General features: G+C 45.8%; 1 protein-coding gene across 8 annotated transcripts in view; it reads left to right on the plus strand.

Moving 5' to 3' along the window:
- The window catches only part of ptpn13 (protein tyrosine phosphatase non-receptor type 13), a 149,944-nt gene that overhangs the window by 50,022 nt on the left and 86,891 nt on the right, over positions 1-13,031 (plus strand). For all 8 annotated transcript variants that reach the window (XM_082960578.1, XM_082960577.1, XM_082960585.1 and 5 more), the window contains one exon: positions 8,909-9,496. In XM_082960578.1, the coding sequence (XP_082816704.1) occupies positions 8,909-9,496 (588 nt within the window). The remainder of the gene's footprint in view (positions 1-8,908; positions 9,497-13,031) is intronic.

Consider the following 13,031-nt stretch of genomic DNA (forward strand, 5'->3'; position numbering starts at 1 on the left):
AATATTGTCCAATCCAAAGCTCTTAGAAACTTTAAACAGAAAGCATTGACATTGGTGTGAATACTTATGTAAATTACATTTATGTAGTTCATTTTCAATACATTTACCAAAATTACTAAGAGCATGTTTTCACTTTGTCATTATTGTCTTGTGTGCAGTAGAAGGGTAAGAAAATGAAATAGATTTAATGTTGAGTTCAGAGTGTAACACAACAGTGTGGATAACGTCAAGGGGTGTGAATGCTTTCTGAAGGCACTGTACGTACATACATACTTACGGTTGGCCTACAGTCGATTCACCTGGCTGAATATAGACTGAGTATACACCTGATTGATGAATATCTGATCTAATGGCCTTCTGAGTCATGTCAGTGTTGCTGGGAGGAAGTGATTCACAATTTCAACAGAGAGACGGGCCTTGGTCTGGTTCTAACAGGCTTGGTCTCCTCTAGCTGATGGGAAGAAAAAAAAAAAAGAAAGCCCTGGGGGTGTTACAGTAGGCGGGCTGAACATAACACTGACTATAGAGAGCCTGGTAGGCTGGCATAGACAAGTTGGGACAGTGAACTGAACACTAGTTTTAGTTCATGGATCCTTCTTTTAATGGGTGGCGGTGCATTACCACTGTCCTAATGTTGACTGACTCCCACGCTTCCTGAACCATGGCCAAGAGGGAGGTGCTCAGAAGACAAGTCAGTGGTGAGAGAAAATGGACGGCCTTGAAATGTGCTAGAAGTTAGCTAATAGAATTGGTGTGTGTATACAATAGAAAGTATCAAAAGTGTATATGTGTGGTTTTTAAGTATAATCCAAGGGTTTGAAGTGTTTCTTAAGGTATGAAGATCCAGGGGCTTTCTGTGTTACCCTTTTTAGATTCAACTCCTTCAGTCCCCAAGGCATCTGACTTTCTATTAATACTTTAAAGATGCCTACTTCCTTCGATGAAAAAAATGGGAGGGGAGAGGAGGGTTATGTAACCATTGCATGGTATTGATTATAGTTCCTAAGCTGGTCTGGGTTCAATACTAATTTAAATACTTTAGCTGGACTTGATTGAGCATGCCTGGCACAATGGAACCAATATAAAAGTCTCACAAGACCAACCTCCTCCCACCTGGCACTCCAGGCAGGCTAAAGCAAAACATAGAAGTATTTGAGCGGCATAGACTAAGATACAGTAGGATAGAATACAGTGTATATACATATGAGATGAGTAATGCAAAATATGTAAACATTATTAAAGTGACTAGTGTTCCATTGTTTAAGTGGCCAGTGATTTCAAGTCTATGTATATAGGCACCAGCCTCTGTGCTAGTGATGGCTATTTAACAGTCTGATGGCCTTGAGATAGAAGCTGTTTTTCAGTCTCTTGGTCCCAGCTTTGATGCAACTGTATTGACCTCACCTTCTGGATGATAGCGGGGTGAACAGGCAGTGGCTCGGGTGGTTGGTGTCCTTGATGATCTTTTTGGCCTTGCTGTGACATTGGGTGCTGTAGGTGTCCCCAGGTAGTTTGCCCCGGTGATGCATTTGGCAGACCGCAACAACCTCTGGAGAGCCCTGCGGTTTCGGGCGGCGCAGTTGACGTACCAGGCAGGGATACAGCATGCTCTCAATTGTGCATGTGTAAAAGTTTGAGGGTTTTAGGTGCCAAGCCAAATTTCTTCACCACACTGTGTGGGTGTACCATTTTCAGGTTCATTGATGTGTACGCCGAGGAACTTCATTTTCCACCTTCTCCACAGGGGGGGGGGGGGGGATTTTGACCGTTCACGTTGTCATGCTGCGTCACGCGTTTGCTAAGCTAATCGTCACGCAATTCCTTCTCAGTCAGTGTACATGTTGAGAAACGTCCATATTTTTCTCAAGTATGTAATGTCACGATTCCAAAGCTGTACGATACTACAGATAGCAAGTTAATTATCTCCCATCTCGGAAAATATTTGTAATGTTCTTCTTGGCGAAATTCGTGCAAATGTTGGGTATTTGAGCTAGCTCCCAAAAGACTTCCCATTCACTCCTTTAAGAAGAGAGCGCCTTGTCCCAGAATGCACCGCGCAGCCCATTGACGTAGCATGGGCAACGTTTCCCATCTCAAAAGTATATCTGGTTGCGACGCGAATGTTACACTTCATTGTGTGAGGCACATCGATCTGCAGGTTAAACATGGTGAGACTGTAGACTAAATTGATAGCTGTAAAAATCACCTAAACAAACTGGACTAACTACCTACGGTACATGCTCATATTGTTTGGCATTATTGTGTGTAGCTACGTTTTCTAGCTAGCCAGCCAGCCCATTGTGGATTTTGTAGTCTACTTGAGATGCAATAGATTTCCACAACAATTTTCCATGTTTCTACCAACCTTTTATTATAATGCCAAAATGAAACATTTGTTCACAAAAAAACATTATTCTCACATATTAGTGTTAGATTATTATAATTTTTTTGGTCCAGTTGGTTTTTCACAATGCTAAATGTGAAACGAACTAAAATGCCTAAACAAAACCACGTGTTCTTGCAAGTTATTTGTTTTTTGGAAAGAAATGCTCACGTTATATCCATCTGTGATTCTCTAGAACATAAAAATTGTAATATAAAACCGTTTCCTTCAATTTTTAGAGGTGACTAATGTTACTGTCCCCATTACAACAAAATACTTAAATATACTGAACAAAAATATAAGTTACAGTTTATATAAGGAAAAACAATTATAATAAATTAGACCCCAATATATGGATTTCACATGACTGGGCAGAGGGGGACAGCCATGGGTGGGCCCACAGCCAATCAAAATGAGTTTTTCCACACAAGTGCTTTATTACAGACAGAAATACTCCTTAGCACCCAGCACTGGTCTCCCCTATCTCCCTCCGATGATGCCGCAGGTGAAGAAGCCAGATATGGAGGTCCTGGGCTGGTGTGGTTACACATGGTCTGCAGTTGGGAGGCCGGTTGGATGTACTGCCAAATTCTCTAAAATTACATTGGAGGTGTGGCTTATGGTAGAGAAATTAACATTCAATTCTCTGGCTACATCTCTGGCAGACATTCCTGCAGTCAGCATGCCAATAGCACGCTCCTTCAACTTGAGACATCTTTGGCATTGTGTTGTGACAAAACTGCACATTTTAGTGGCCTCTTATTTTCCCCAGCACAAGGTGCACCTGTAACAATCATGCTGTTTAATCAGCTTCTTGATATGCAACATGTCAGGTGGATGGATCATCTTGGCAAAGGAGATGATTAAACAGGGATTTAAACAAATTTGTGCACAAAATTTGAGAAAAATATGTTTGTGCTCATGGTAAATTTCTGGGATCTTTTATTTCAGCTCATGAAACATAGGACCAACACTTTACAAATATAAACGCAACATGTCATTTTGTCCTTCAAACATTTAATGGATTCCATTAATTCTTATGGAAGACTGTTCCTACTAAGGGTTCCAATATGGCCGACCGGTGGCGTCAAAGCCTCTCAATGGCCAGTACATAGCATTAGCAATCCAGGGTTTATATACAAAGTTGACTGCACCACGGTATAAATTGAATCTTACCGAGACCACCCTTTTTTGAGTGGTGCGTTGTTTAGTGCACTCTCAAGCACAGATAGTGTTCAGACCATTCCAAACAAACCGAACTAAGGGGGAAAACATGCCAAATTGCAGAAGAAAAAAAAACGCTCCAAATGAATTTGGTGTAAAAATACATGCAGAGAGTCTGTCACTTGTGTCTTTCTTTCTGCAGATCAGACATGTCAGTGGTTAGAGTTAAAGTGACTGTGGAGAAAATGCTGTCATTGCTTTGTTTTTCATGCTGGGCGACGTGATTGTTTTCATTCTGCTTTAGTACCACAGCGCTGACTGTGCTGGGGCAGTTTACCCATGCCCACCACCACTAATAGTTCTAGATAAACCTCCTGGAAACAATTCTCTGAATGTTGTAACAATAATAAAAGGCCAATGGAGCCTCAAAACAAAGCTTCTATTTCCTGTTATTTAGTATTTTTTTCCCCAATCAATCTTGTCCTGGTCTGTCTGCCTCTATAGCAACAGTGTTCCTGGAAAAGTTTCTGTCTGCCCCATAGCTAGTGTTCCTGGAAATAATTCATTCTGTCTTTGATGTTTTACTGTAGAGATGGAGCCATATGCTTTGTAGATTAAAACAAGGCACTACATGTTTTATAGGTCTGAGTCCCCTCCCCCTCTCACCAACATTAGCTACTCCGTCTCTCTCGTTCTTCAGTCGGAAGCGTCCCCAGATCTATTTGTGCAGTTTTGTCAACTCCTTATGGTTGTCACAGAATTGGCAAGATAACACAGATCTGACACCAAGATAGTTATACACTATATACAGTGCCTTGACTTTTTCCACATTTTATGTTGCAGCCTTATTCTAAAATGTATTAAATACAATACAATGACAAAGCAAAAACATGTTTTTTGAAGTTTTTGCAAATGTATTACAAATAAAAAAAAAAACTATCATTTTATATAAGTATTCAGACCCTTTACTCAGTACTTTGTTGAAGGACCTTTGGCAGCAATTACAGTATCAAGTCTTCTTGGGTATGACGCTACAAGCTTGGCACACCTGTATTTGGGGAGTTTCTCACATTCTTCTCTGCAGATCCTCTCAAGCTCTGTCAGGTTGGATGGGGAGCATTGCTGCACAGCTATTTTCAGGTCTCTCCAGAGATGTTTGATCGGTTTTAAGTCCGGGCTCTGGCGGGGCCACTCAAGGACATTCAGAGACTTGTCCCGAAGGCACTCCTGTGTTGTCTTGGCTGTGTGCTTAGGGTCGTTGTCCTGTTGGAAGGTGAACCTTCACCCCTATCTAAGGTCCTGAGCATTCTGGAGCAGGTTTTCATCAAGCAGCTCTCTGTACGTTGCTCTGTTCGTCTTTGCCCCGATCCTGACTAGTCTCCCAGTCCCTGCCGCTGAATAACATCCCCACAGCATGATGCTGCCACCACCATGCTTCACTGTAGGGATAGTGGCGGATTTCCTCCGTTCGTGATGCTTGGCATTCAGGCAAAATAGTTCAATCTTGGTTTCATCAGACCTGAGAATCTTGTTTCTCATGGTCTGAGAGTCCTTTAGGTGCCTTTTGGCAAACTCCAAGCGGGCTGTCGTGCCTTTTTCTGAAGAGTAGCTTCCGTCTGGCCACTCTACAATAAAGGCCTGATTTGGTGAAGGGCTGCAGAGATTGTTGTCCTTCTGAAAGGTTCTCCCACCTCCACAGAGGAACTCTGAAGCTCTGTCAGATTGACCGTTGGGTTCTTGGTCACCTCCTTGACCAAGGCCCTTCTCCCCTGATTGCTCAATTTGGCCGGGCGGCCAGCTCTAGGAAGAGTCTTGGCGGTTCCAAATTTCTTCCTTTTAAGAATGATGGAGGCCACTGTGTTCTTGGGTACCTTTTATGCTGCAGACATTTTTTGTGGTGCCCTTTCCCAGATCTGTGCCTATACACGATCCTGTCTGAGCTCTACGGACAATTCCTTCGACCTTATGGCTTGTTTTGGTTTTTGCTCTGACGTGCACGGTCAACTACGGGACCTTATATACAGTGGGGCAAAAAAGTATTTAGTCAGCCACCAATTGTGCAAGTTCTCCCACTTAAAAAGATGAGAGGCCTGTAATTTTCATCATAGGTACACGTCAACTACGACAGACAAAATGAGAAAAAAAAATCCAGAAAATCACATTGTAGGATTTCTTTATGAATTTATTTGCAAATTATGGTGGAAAATAAGTATTTGGTCACCTACAAACAAGCAGGATTTCTGGCTCTCGCAGACCTGTAAGTTCTTCTTTAAGAGGCTCCTCTGTCCTCCACTCGTTACCTGTATTAATGGCACCTGTTTGAACTTGTTATCAGTATAAAAGACACCTGTCCACAACCTCAAACAGTCACACTCCAAACTCCACTATGGCCAAGACCAAAGAGCTGTCAAAGGACACCAGAAACCAAATTGTAGACCTGCACCAGGCTGGGAAAACTGAATCTGCAATAGGTAAGCGGCTTGGTTTGAAGAAATCAACTGTGGGAGCAATTATTAGGAAATGGAAGACATACAAGACCACTAATCTCCCTCGATCTGGGGCTCCACGCAAGATCTCACCCCGTGGGGTCAAAATGATCACAAGAACGGTGAGCAAAAATCCCAGAACCACACAGGGGGACCTAGTGAATGACCTGCAGAGAGCTGGGACCAAAGTAACAAAGCCTACCATCAGTAACACACTACGCCGCCAGGGACTCAAATCCTGCAGTGCCAGACGTGTCCCCCTGCTTAAGCCAGTACATGTCCAGGCCCATCTGAAGTTTGCTAGAGAGCATTTGGATGATCCAGAAGAGGATTGGGAGAATGTCATATGGTCAGATGAAACCAAAATAGAACTTTTTGGTAAAAACTCAACTCGTCGTGTTTGGAGGACAAAGAATGCTGAGTTGCATCCAAAGTACACCATACCTACTGTGAAGCATGGGGGTGGAAACATCATGCTTTGGGGCTGTTTTTCTGCAAAGGGACCAGGACGACTGATCCGTGTAAAGGAAAGAATGAATGGGGCCATGTATCGTGAGATTTTGAGTGAAAACCTCCTTCCATCAGCAAGGGCATTGAAGATGAAACGTGGCTGGGTCTTTCAGCATGACAATGATCCCAAACACACCGCCCGGGCAACAAAGGAGTGGCTTCGTAAGAAGCATTTCAAGGTCCTGGAGTGGCCTAGCCAGTCTCCAGATCTCAACCCCATAGAAAACCTTTGGAGGGAATTGAAAGTCCGTGTTGCCCAGCGACAGCCCCAAAACATCACTGCTCTAGAGGAGATCTGCATGGAGGAATGGGCCAAAATACCAGCAACAGTGTGTGAAAACCTTGTGAAGACTTACAGAAAACGTTTGACCTGTGTCATTGCCAACAAAGGGTATATAACAAAGTATTGAGAGAAACTTTTGTTATTGACCAAATGCTTATTTTCCACCATAATTTGCAAATAAAATCATTAAAAATCCTACAATGTGATTTTCTGGATTTTTCTTTCTCATTTTGTCTGTCACAGTTGAAGTGTACCTATGATGAAAATTACAGGCCTCTCTCATCTTTTTAAGTGGGAGAACTTGCACAATTGGTGGCTGACTAAATACTTTTTTGCCCAACTGTAGGCAGGTGTGTGTGTGCCTTTCCAAATCATGTCCAATCAGTTGAATTTACCACAGGTGGACTGCAATGAAGTAGAAACATCTCAAGGGTGATCAATGGAAACAGGATGCACCTGAGCTCAAATTTGAGTCTCATAGCAAAGGGTCTGAATACTTATGTAAATAAGGTATTTCTGTTTTGTATTTGTAATACATTTGCGGACACTTAAAAAAGTTTTCGCTTTGTTATTATGGGGTATTGTGTGTAGATTGCTGATGGAAAATATTTATTAAGTCCATTGTAGAATAAGTCTGTAACGTAACAAAATGTGGAAAAGATCAAGGGGTCTGAATAGTTTCCCATGACACTGTTTTACGAAAGTATGTGGACACCTTCAAATTAGTGGATTCTGCTGTTTCAGCCACACGCGTTGCTGACAGGTGCATACAATTGAGCACACAGCCATGCAGTCTCCGTAGAAAAACATTGGCAGGAGAATGGCCTTACTGAAGAGCTCAGTGACTTTCAACGTGGCACCGTCATAGGATGCCACCTTTCCAACAAGTCAGTTCGTCAAATTTCTGTCCTGCTAGAGCTGCCCCGGTCTAAGTGCTGTTATTGTGAAGTGAAATGTCTAGGAGCGTCAACAGCTCAGCCGTGAAGTGGTAGGCCACACAAGCGCTACGCTGAAGCACGTAGGGTGCAAAAATCGCCTCTCCGCGGTTGCAACACTCACTACCGAATTGCAAACTGCCTCTGGAAGCAACATCAGCACAGTAACTGTTAGTCGGGAGCTTCATGGAATGGGTTTCCATGGCCGAGCAGCCGCACACAAGCCTAAGATCACCATGTGCAATGCTAAGCGTCATCTGGAGCGGTGTAAATCTGGAGCAGTAGAAACGTGTTCTCTGAAGTGACGAATCCTGCTTCACCATCTGGCAGTCCGACGGACGAATCAGACTTTGGTGGATTCCATCAGAACGCTACCTGCCCCAATGCATAGTGCCAAATGTAAAGTTTGGTGGAGGAGGAATAATGGTCTGGGTCTATTTTTTTTCATGGTTCGAGCTAGGCCCCTTAATTCGAGTGAAGGGTAATCTTAACGCTACAACATACAATGACGTTCTAGATGATTCTGTGCTTCCAAATTTGTGGCAACAGTTTTGAGAACGCCCTTTCCTGTTTAAGTATGACAATGCCCACGTGCACAAAACGAGGTCCATATAGAAATGGTTTGTCGCGATCGTTGTGAAGAACTTGACTGGCCTGCACAGAACCCTGACCTCAACCCCATCAAACACATTTGGGATGAATTGTAACGCCGACTGCGAGCCAGGCCTAATCGCCCAACATTAAGTGTATGTAGTTCTGTCCTTGAGCTGGTCTTGTCTGTTGACGTTCTGTATTATGTCATGTTTTGTGTGGACCCCAGGAAGAGTAGCTGCCGCTTTTGCAACAGCTAATGGGGATCCTAATAACCTCCCCCCCCCCTCCGACCTCACTAATTCTTGTGGCTGAATGTCACCGTAGCAATGCTAGTGGAAAGCCTTCCCAGAAGAGTTGAGGTGGTTATAGCAGCAAAGGGGAGACCAACTCCATATTAATACCAATGATCTGGAATGAGATGTTCGACAAAGAGGTGTCCACATACTTTTGGTCATGTAGTGTAACACAAACACCTGTGGTACACTTTCTCATTAGTCCCTATACGGTATGTTATTTCCCTGTTGTCTGATCTACCTTCTGTCTTTCCCCTCAGGGAGGAGTGCAGCCCCGAGGGTACTGGAGCGTTACAAGGCTCGTAGTCAGGAGCAGGCATCTCTGAACCGTGGTCTGAGTCGCTCCATGGGTTCCCTCCCCATCCAGGACCTCCTGAGAGGTGAGGGGGCCCTGCCTGGTCCCTACCCGCCATCGGACTACCATCCTGGGTCCGAGTCCTCCGCAGACCTGGCCCTCTACCTCGAGCCCCAGCAGAGAGGCAGGCCGGTAGAGCTGGACAGGAGGTCCCTGCCCTATAGAGGAGACTCAACAGCCCAACAGAAGAAGAACTGGGCGTCTTCTGTAGACCTGGCCCACATAGACCCGGATATGCTCCGCTTTGGAGCCCTTGAGGATGCCAGGCGGGGTAGCAGTGCCCTCAGTACCCGCTCAGGGGGAAGGCACAAGTCAGCCTCCCGGGTGTACCGAGACAGGGAGAATCGCTACTCAGACTTTGGGGGGTTGGAGACGCCCAGGACGAAGGCCCACCACCACTCACCCCTGTCAAGCAGCTCAGCTCTGACCTCAGCCTATGACCGGATCAAGGAGAAGCAGAGGAAGCTGCAGGTGCTCCGCCAGGCCATGGATGGTGAGACCTTTTTTTTCCCCTGGTTTTAATGGTAGGATAAGGAAGTAGATGAAGAGATTCAAATGTCAGGGGCACAGACAGGAGAGTGACTGAGACAGTGCTTGGACCACTATCTCACGGGGGTATGTGTGGTGTGGAGTCCGCAGCACTGCCATGTAGACCAGACTCCTCTGTGGACCTGCTGCTATGAAATTGATAACTAGTAGTCTATCAGCTGTTGAGACGTTTAGAAAGGTGAAGAATGTGTGAGATAACGTTACCAGAGCAGAGAGGCTGACTGGTTAGTGAGATGTTCTAGATGGCCTGGATGTGGGAAGCTGTGTTGGTCCAGGTGCATCCCAGGTGCATCCCAAATGGCATCCTATTCGCTGTAGTGAACTCATTTTTACCCCAGCTCTATGGACCCTGGTCAAAGTAGTACACTATAAAGGGAATAGGGTACCGTTTGGGATTAACACCCAGAGTGCATGAGACAGAGTGGCTGTGGTTTCCAAATGCCTGCTTTTTAATAAGAGACAGGATAATTCTAGCCCTTTAACCCTCTCTCACTTATAGCCAAGTCTGCCTCTCTCCTGCTCTTCTCTCTGTCTGTGTGTGACACACTGGTGCATGTTTGACACTGCTTGCGTGCTGCAACCAGCCATGACAGCCGTAAGCTACGTGCCATGGCTCTTATTTAATTTCTGAGAAGTGTTACTGATATGAAGTCACATGGGACGTTAATGTTTATGTCCTTCTCTAATGCAGCGGTGTCTGGTGGCCATATGGAGGCTTTAGGGACAGAGGGAGGGAGGGAGGGACGGCTGGATGGATGGATGGATGGAGGGAGGGAGGGAGGGAGGGACGGCTGGATGGATGGATGGAGGGAGGGAGGGAGGGACGGCTGGATGGATGGAGGGAGGGAGGGAGGGAGGGACGGCTGGATGGATGGATGGAGGGAGGGACGGCTGGATGGATGGAGGGAGGGAGGGACGGCTGGATGGATGGAGGGAGGGAGGGAGGGGCGGATGGATGGAGGGAGGGAGGGAGGGACGGATGAACGAGCTCCTATAATAAACCTCAGGCCTTCCTATCCGGCCTGCCTGCCCCTCCTCTGTTGCATCCCAATTGGCATCATATTCCCTTTTATGTGTACTACTTTTGACCAGGGCCCATACTACTCTGGTCAAAAGTAGCGCATTTTGTATGGAATAGGGTCCCAATTGGGATGGCAGCTTGCTCTGTTTCTTTTCTCCTTCCTCTGTGGTTGTTTTTAAATGATGGCACAGCAGCGGTTAATGCTCTCTGGTTACCTCCATGTACATGGAGTCTTAATCTGTGACTTGCTCCTCTGGCTGCAGTGTACCAGCCTCCTCCTCTTTCCATCCTCCCTCTCCTCTTTAACCTTTCTCACCCCTTACCAACACATGGAGCCTTAAACTGTGGCTTGTTCCTCCGGCTGCAGTTCAACACCACCCTCCTTTCTTCCTCCACCACCCTTCTCTTTCCTCCTCCTCCACCACCCTCTCCCCTCCACCACCCTTCTCTTTCCTCCTCCTCCTCCACCACCCTCTCCCCTCCACCACCCTTCTCTTTCCTCCTCCTCCTCCTCCACCACCCTCTCCCCTCCACCACCCTTCTCTTTCCTCCTCCTCCTCCTCCACCACCCTCTCCCCTCCACCACCCTTCTCTTTCCTCCTCCTCCTCCACCACCTTCTCCCCTCCACCACTCTTCTCTTTACTCCTCCTCCTCCTCCTCCACCACCCTTCTCTTTCCTCCTCCTCCACCACCACCCTCTCCCCTCCACCACCCTTCTCTTTCCTCCTCCTCCACCACCACCCTCTCCCCTCCACCACTCTTCTCTTTCCTCCTCCTCCACCACCACCCTCTCCCCTCCACCACCCTTCTCTTTCCTCCTCCTCCTCCTCCACCACCCTCTCCCCTCCTTCACCCTTCTCTTTCCTCCTCCTCCTCCACCACCTTCTCCCCTCCACCACTCTTCTCTTTACTCCTCCTCCTCCTCCACCACCCTTCTCTTTCCTCTTTCCTCCTCCACCACCACCCTCTCCCCTCCACCACCCTTCTCTTTCCTCCTCCTCCACCACCACCCTCTCTCCTCCACCACTCTTCTCTTTCCTCCTCCTCCACCACCACCCTCTCCCCTCCACCACCCTTCTCTTTCCTCTACCCCCCTTCTCTCCACTTCAGGGCCAAGGTGCTTCAATCAGGACTATAGTTTCCTAGCTTCCCTGAGGTCAGTAATTGGAGTCATGTGTAGCGGATGAGGGGAAATCCAAATGTTATTGGACTTTCCGGTGCTTGGCAGCGTGTCATGTGGCTCTCAAATAGGCTGGGCTGGGTTCTGTAATGGGCGGAGCTGAGCCGTGATTGGCTGGACCGGGCTCTGGAATGGGCTGGGATAGGATTGGCTGGGCTTGAGATGTGATAGGATGGGCTGGGCTCCGGGATGGGATTGGCTAGACTGGGCTAGGATAGGATGGGCTGAGCTCCCGAATGGGTTGGAGAACGAGGGGGAGGGGCCTAACTAAACTAATTACCACAGTTTTTCTAAATCAGTTTTTTTCTGCTTGTTGACTTCAATAGTTGTCGGCTGTCGCAAGACTTAGTTAGGTTAAGTCAAAAGGGAAGGGGAGGGCTTTTTAAGAGGTTGAAGGTTGCTAGGCAATACTTTGGCTCAGAATAATTGTTGTGAATGCAGAAGCAGTAGCTGTTGAATCTAGTAGCTCTTGTATGTACAAGACCATCAAATATTTTTCCTCTGGGTATAGCTAACCACCTTAATACAGTAATACTATGAAACGGTGGTCATTCCATGTATTCAAGAACATGTCTCTCAACCTATGGTGGGTACAACACAATGTAAAATAGGGTCTATGCTACAATATATGCGAATATGAAAAAATCTAGTTTTTAGAATTTACATTTTATGGTAAAAAGAATATACATAAAATAATGGAAACAACTTTGAGCACCTTCATGTCTAAAAAGTCACTTTCTGACCACTTCTACAATGGGCAAATATGAAAGGTTTCATTCAAATCAAAAGGGGTGCTGTCAAAGTGATTGAATTCAAATGGTTTACCCAAAGTCCTCTTGTTTTGTCACTTACTCACCTTGCAGTGTGACCGAGCGTGTGTTTGATTCACAGACCTAGATGATATGGTCGTCTAACGTGATAAGACCCATAGGCTGAAATCTGTGTCAGAGATACCTGGGCTCAGGAGCAGAAACTGGGGCAAACAGTAGCTGCTGAGGATGGCATTGCTTTGCAGGGCAGAGAATATTTATCTAATAAGGGGTAAAACCCCCTGAAAAAAAAACACAATTCTGGAAAATGAACGCTTCTATCACACCAAAAAATGTCTTTCTTTGTATAATGTTTTTGCACTGTAAAACAAACTGCAGTTACCGGAAATTCTAATATCATTATCCAGTTAGCATATGTTCTAGTGGGAGGGAGGCTCTTCTCCGAGTAAGCTATCATTATTCAGTTAGCTTATATTAAAATCAAATCAAATTTGTTTTGTCACATAC

Source organism: Salmo salar, chromosome 13, assembly GCF_965601325.2.
Source record: "Salmo salar chromosome 13, fSalSal1, whole genome shotgun sequence".
Classification (NCBI taxonomy): Eukaryota; Metazoa; Chordata; class Actinopteri; order Salmoniformes; family Salmonidae; genus Salmo; species Salmo salar.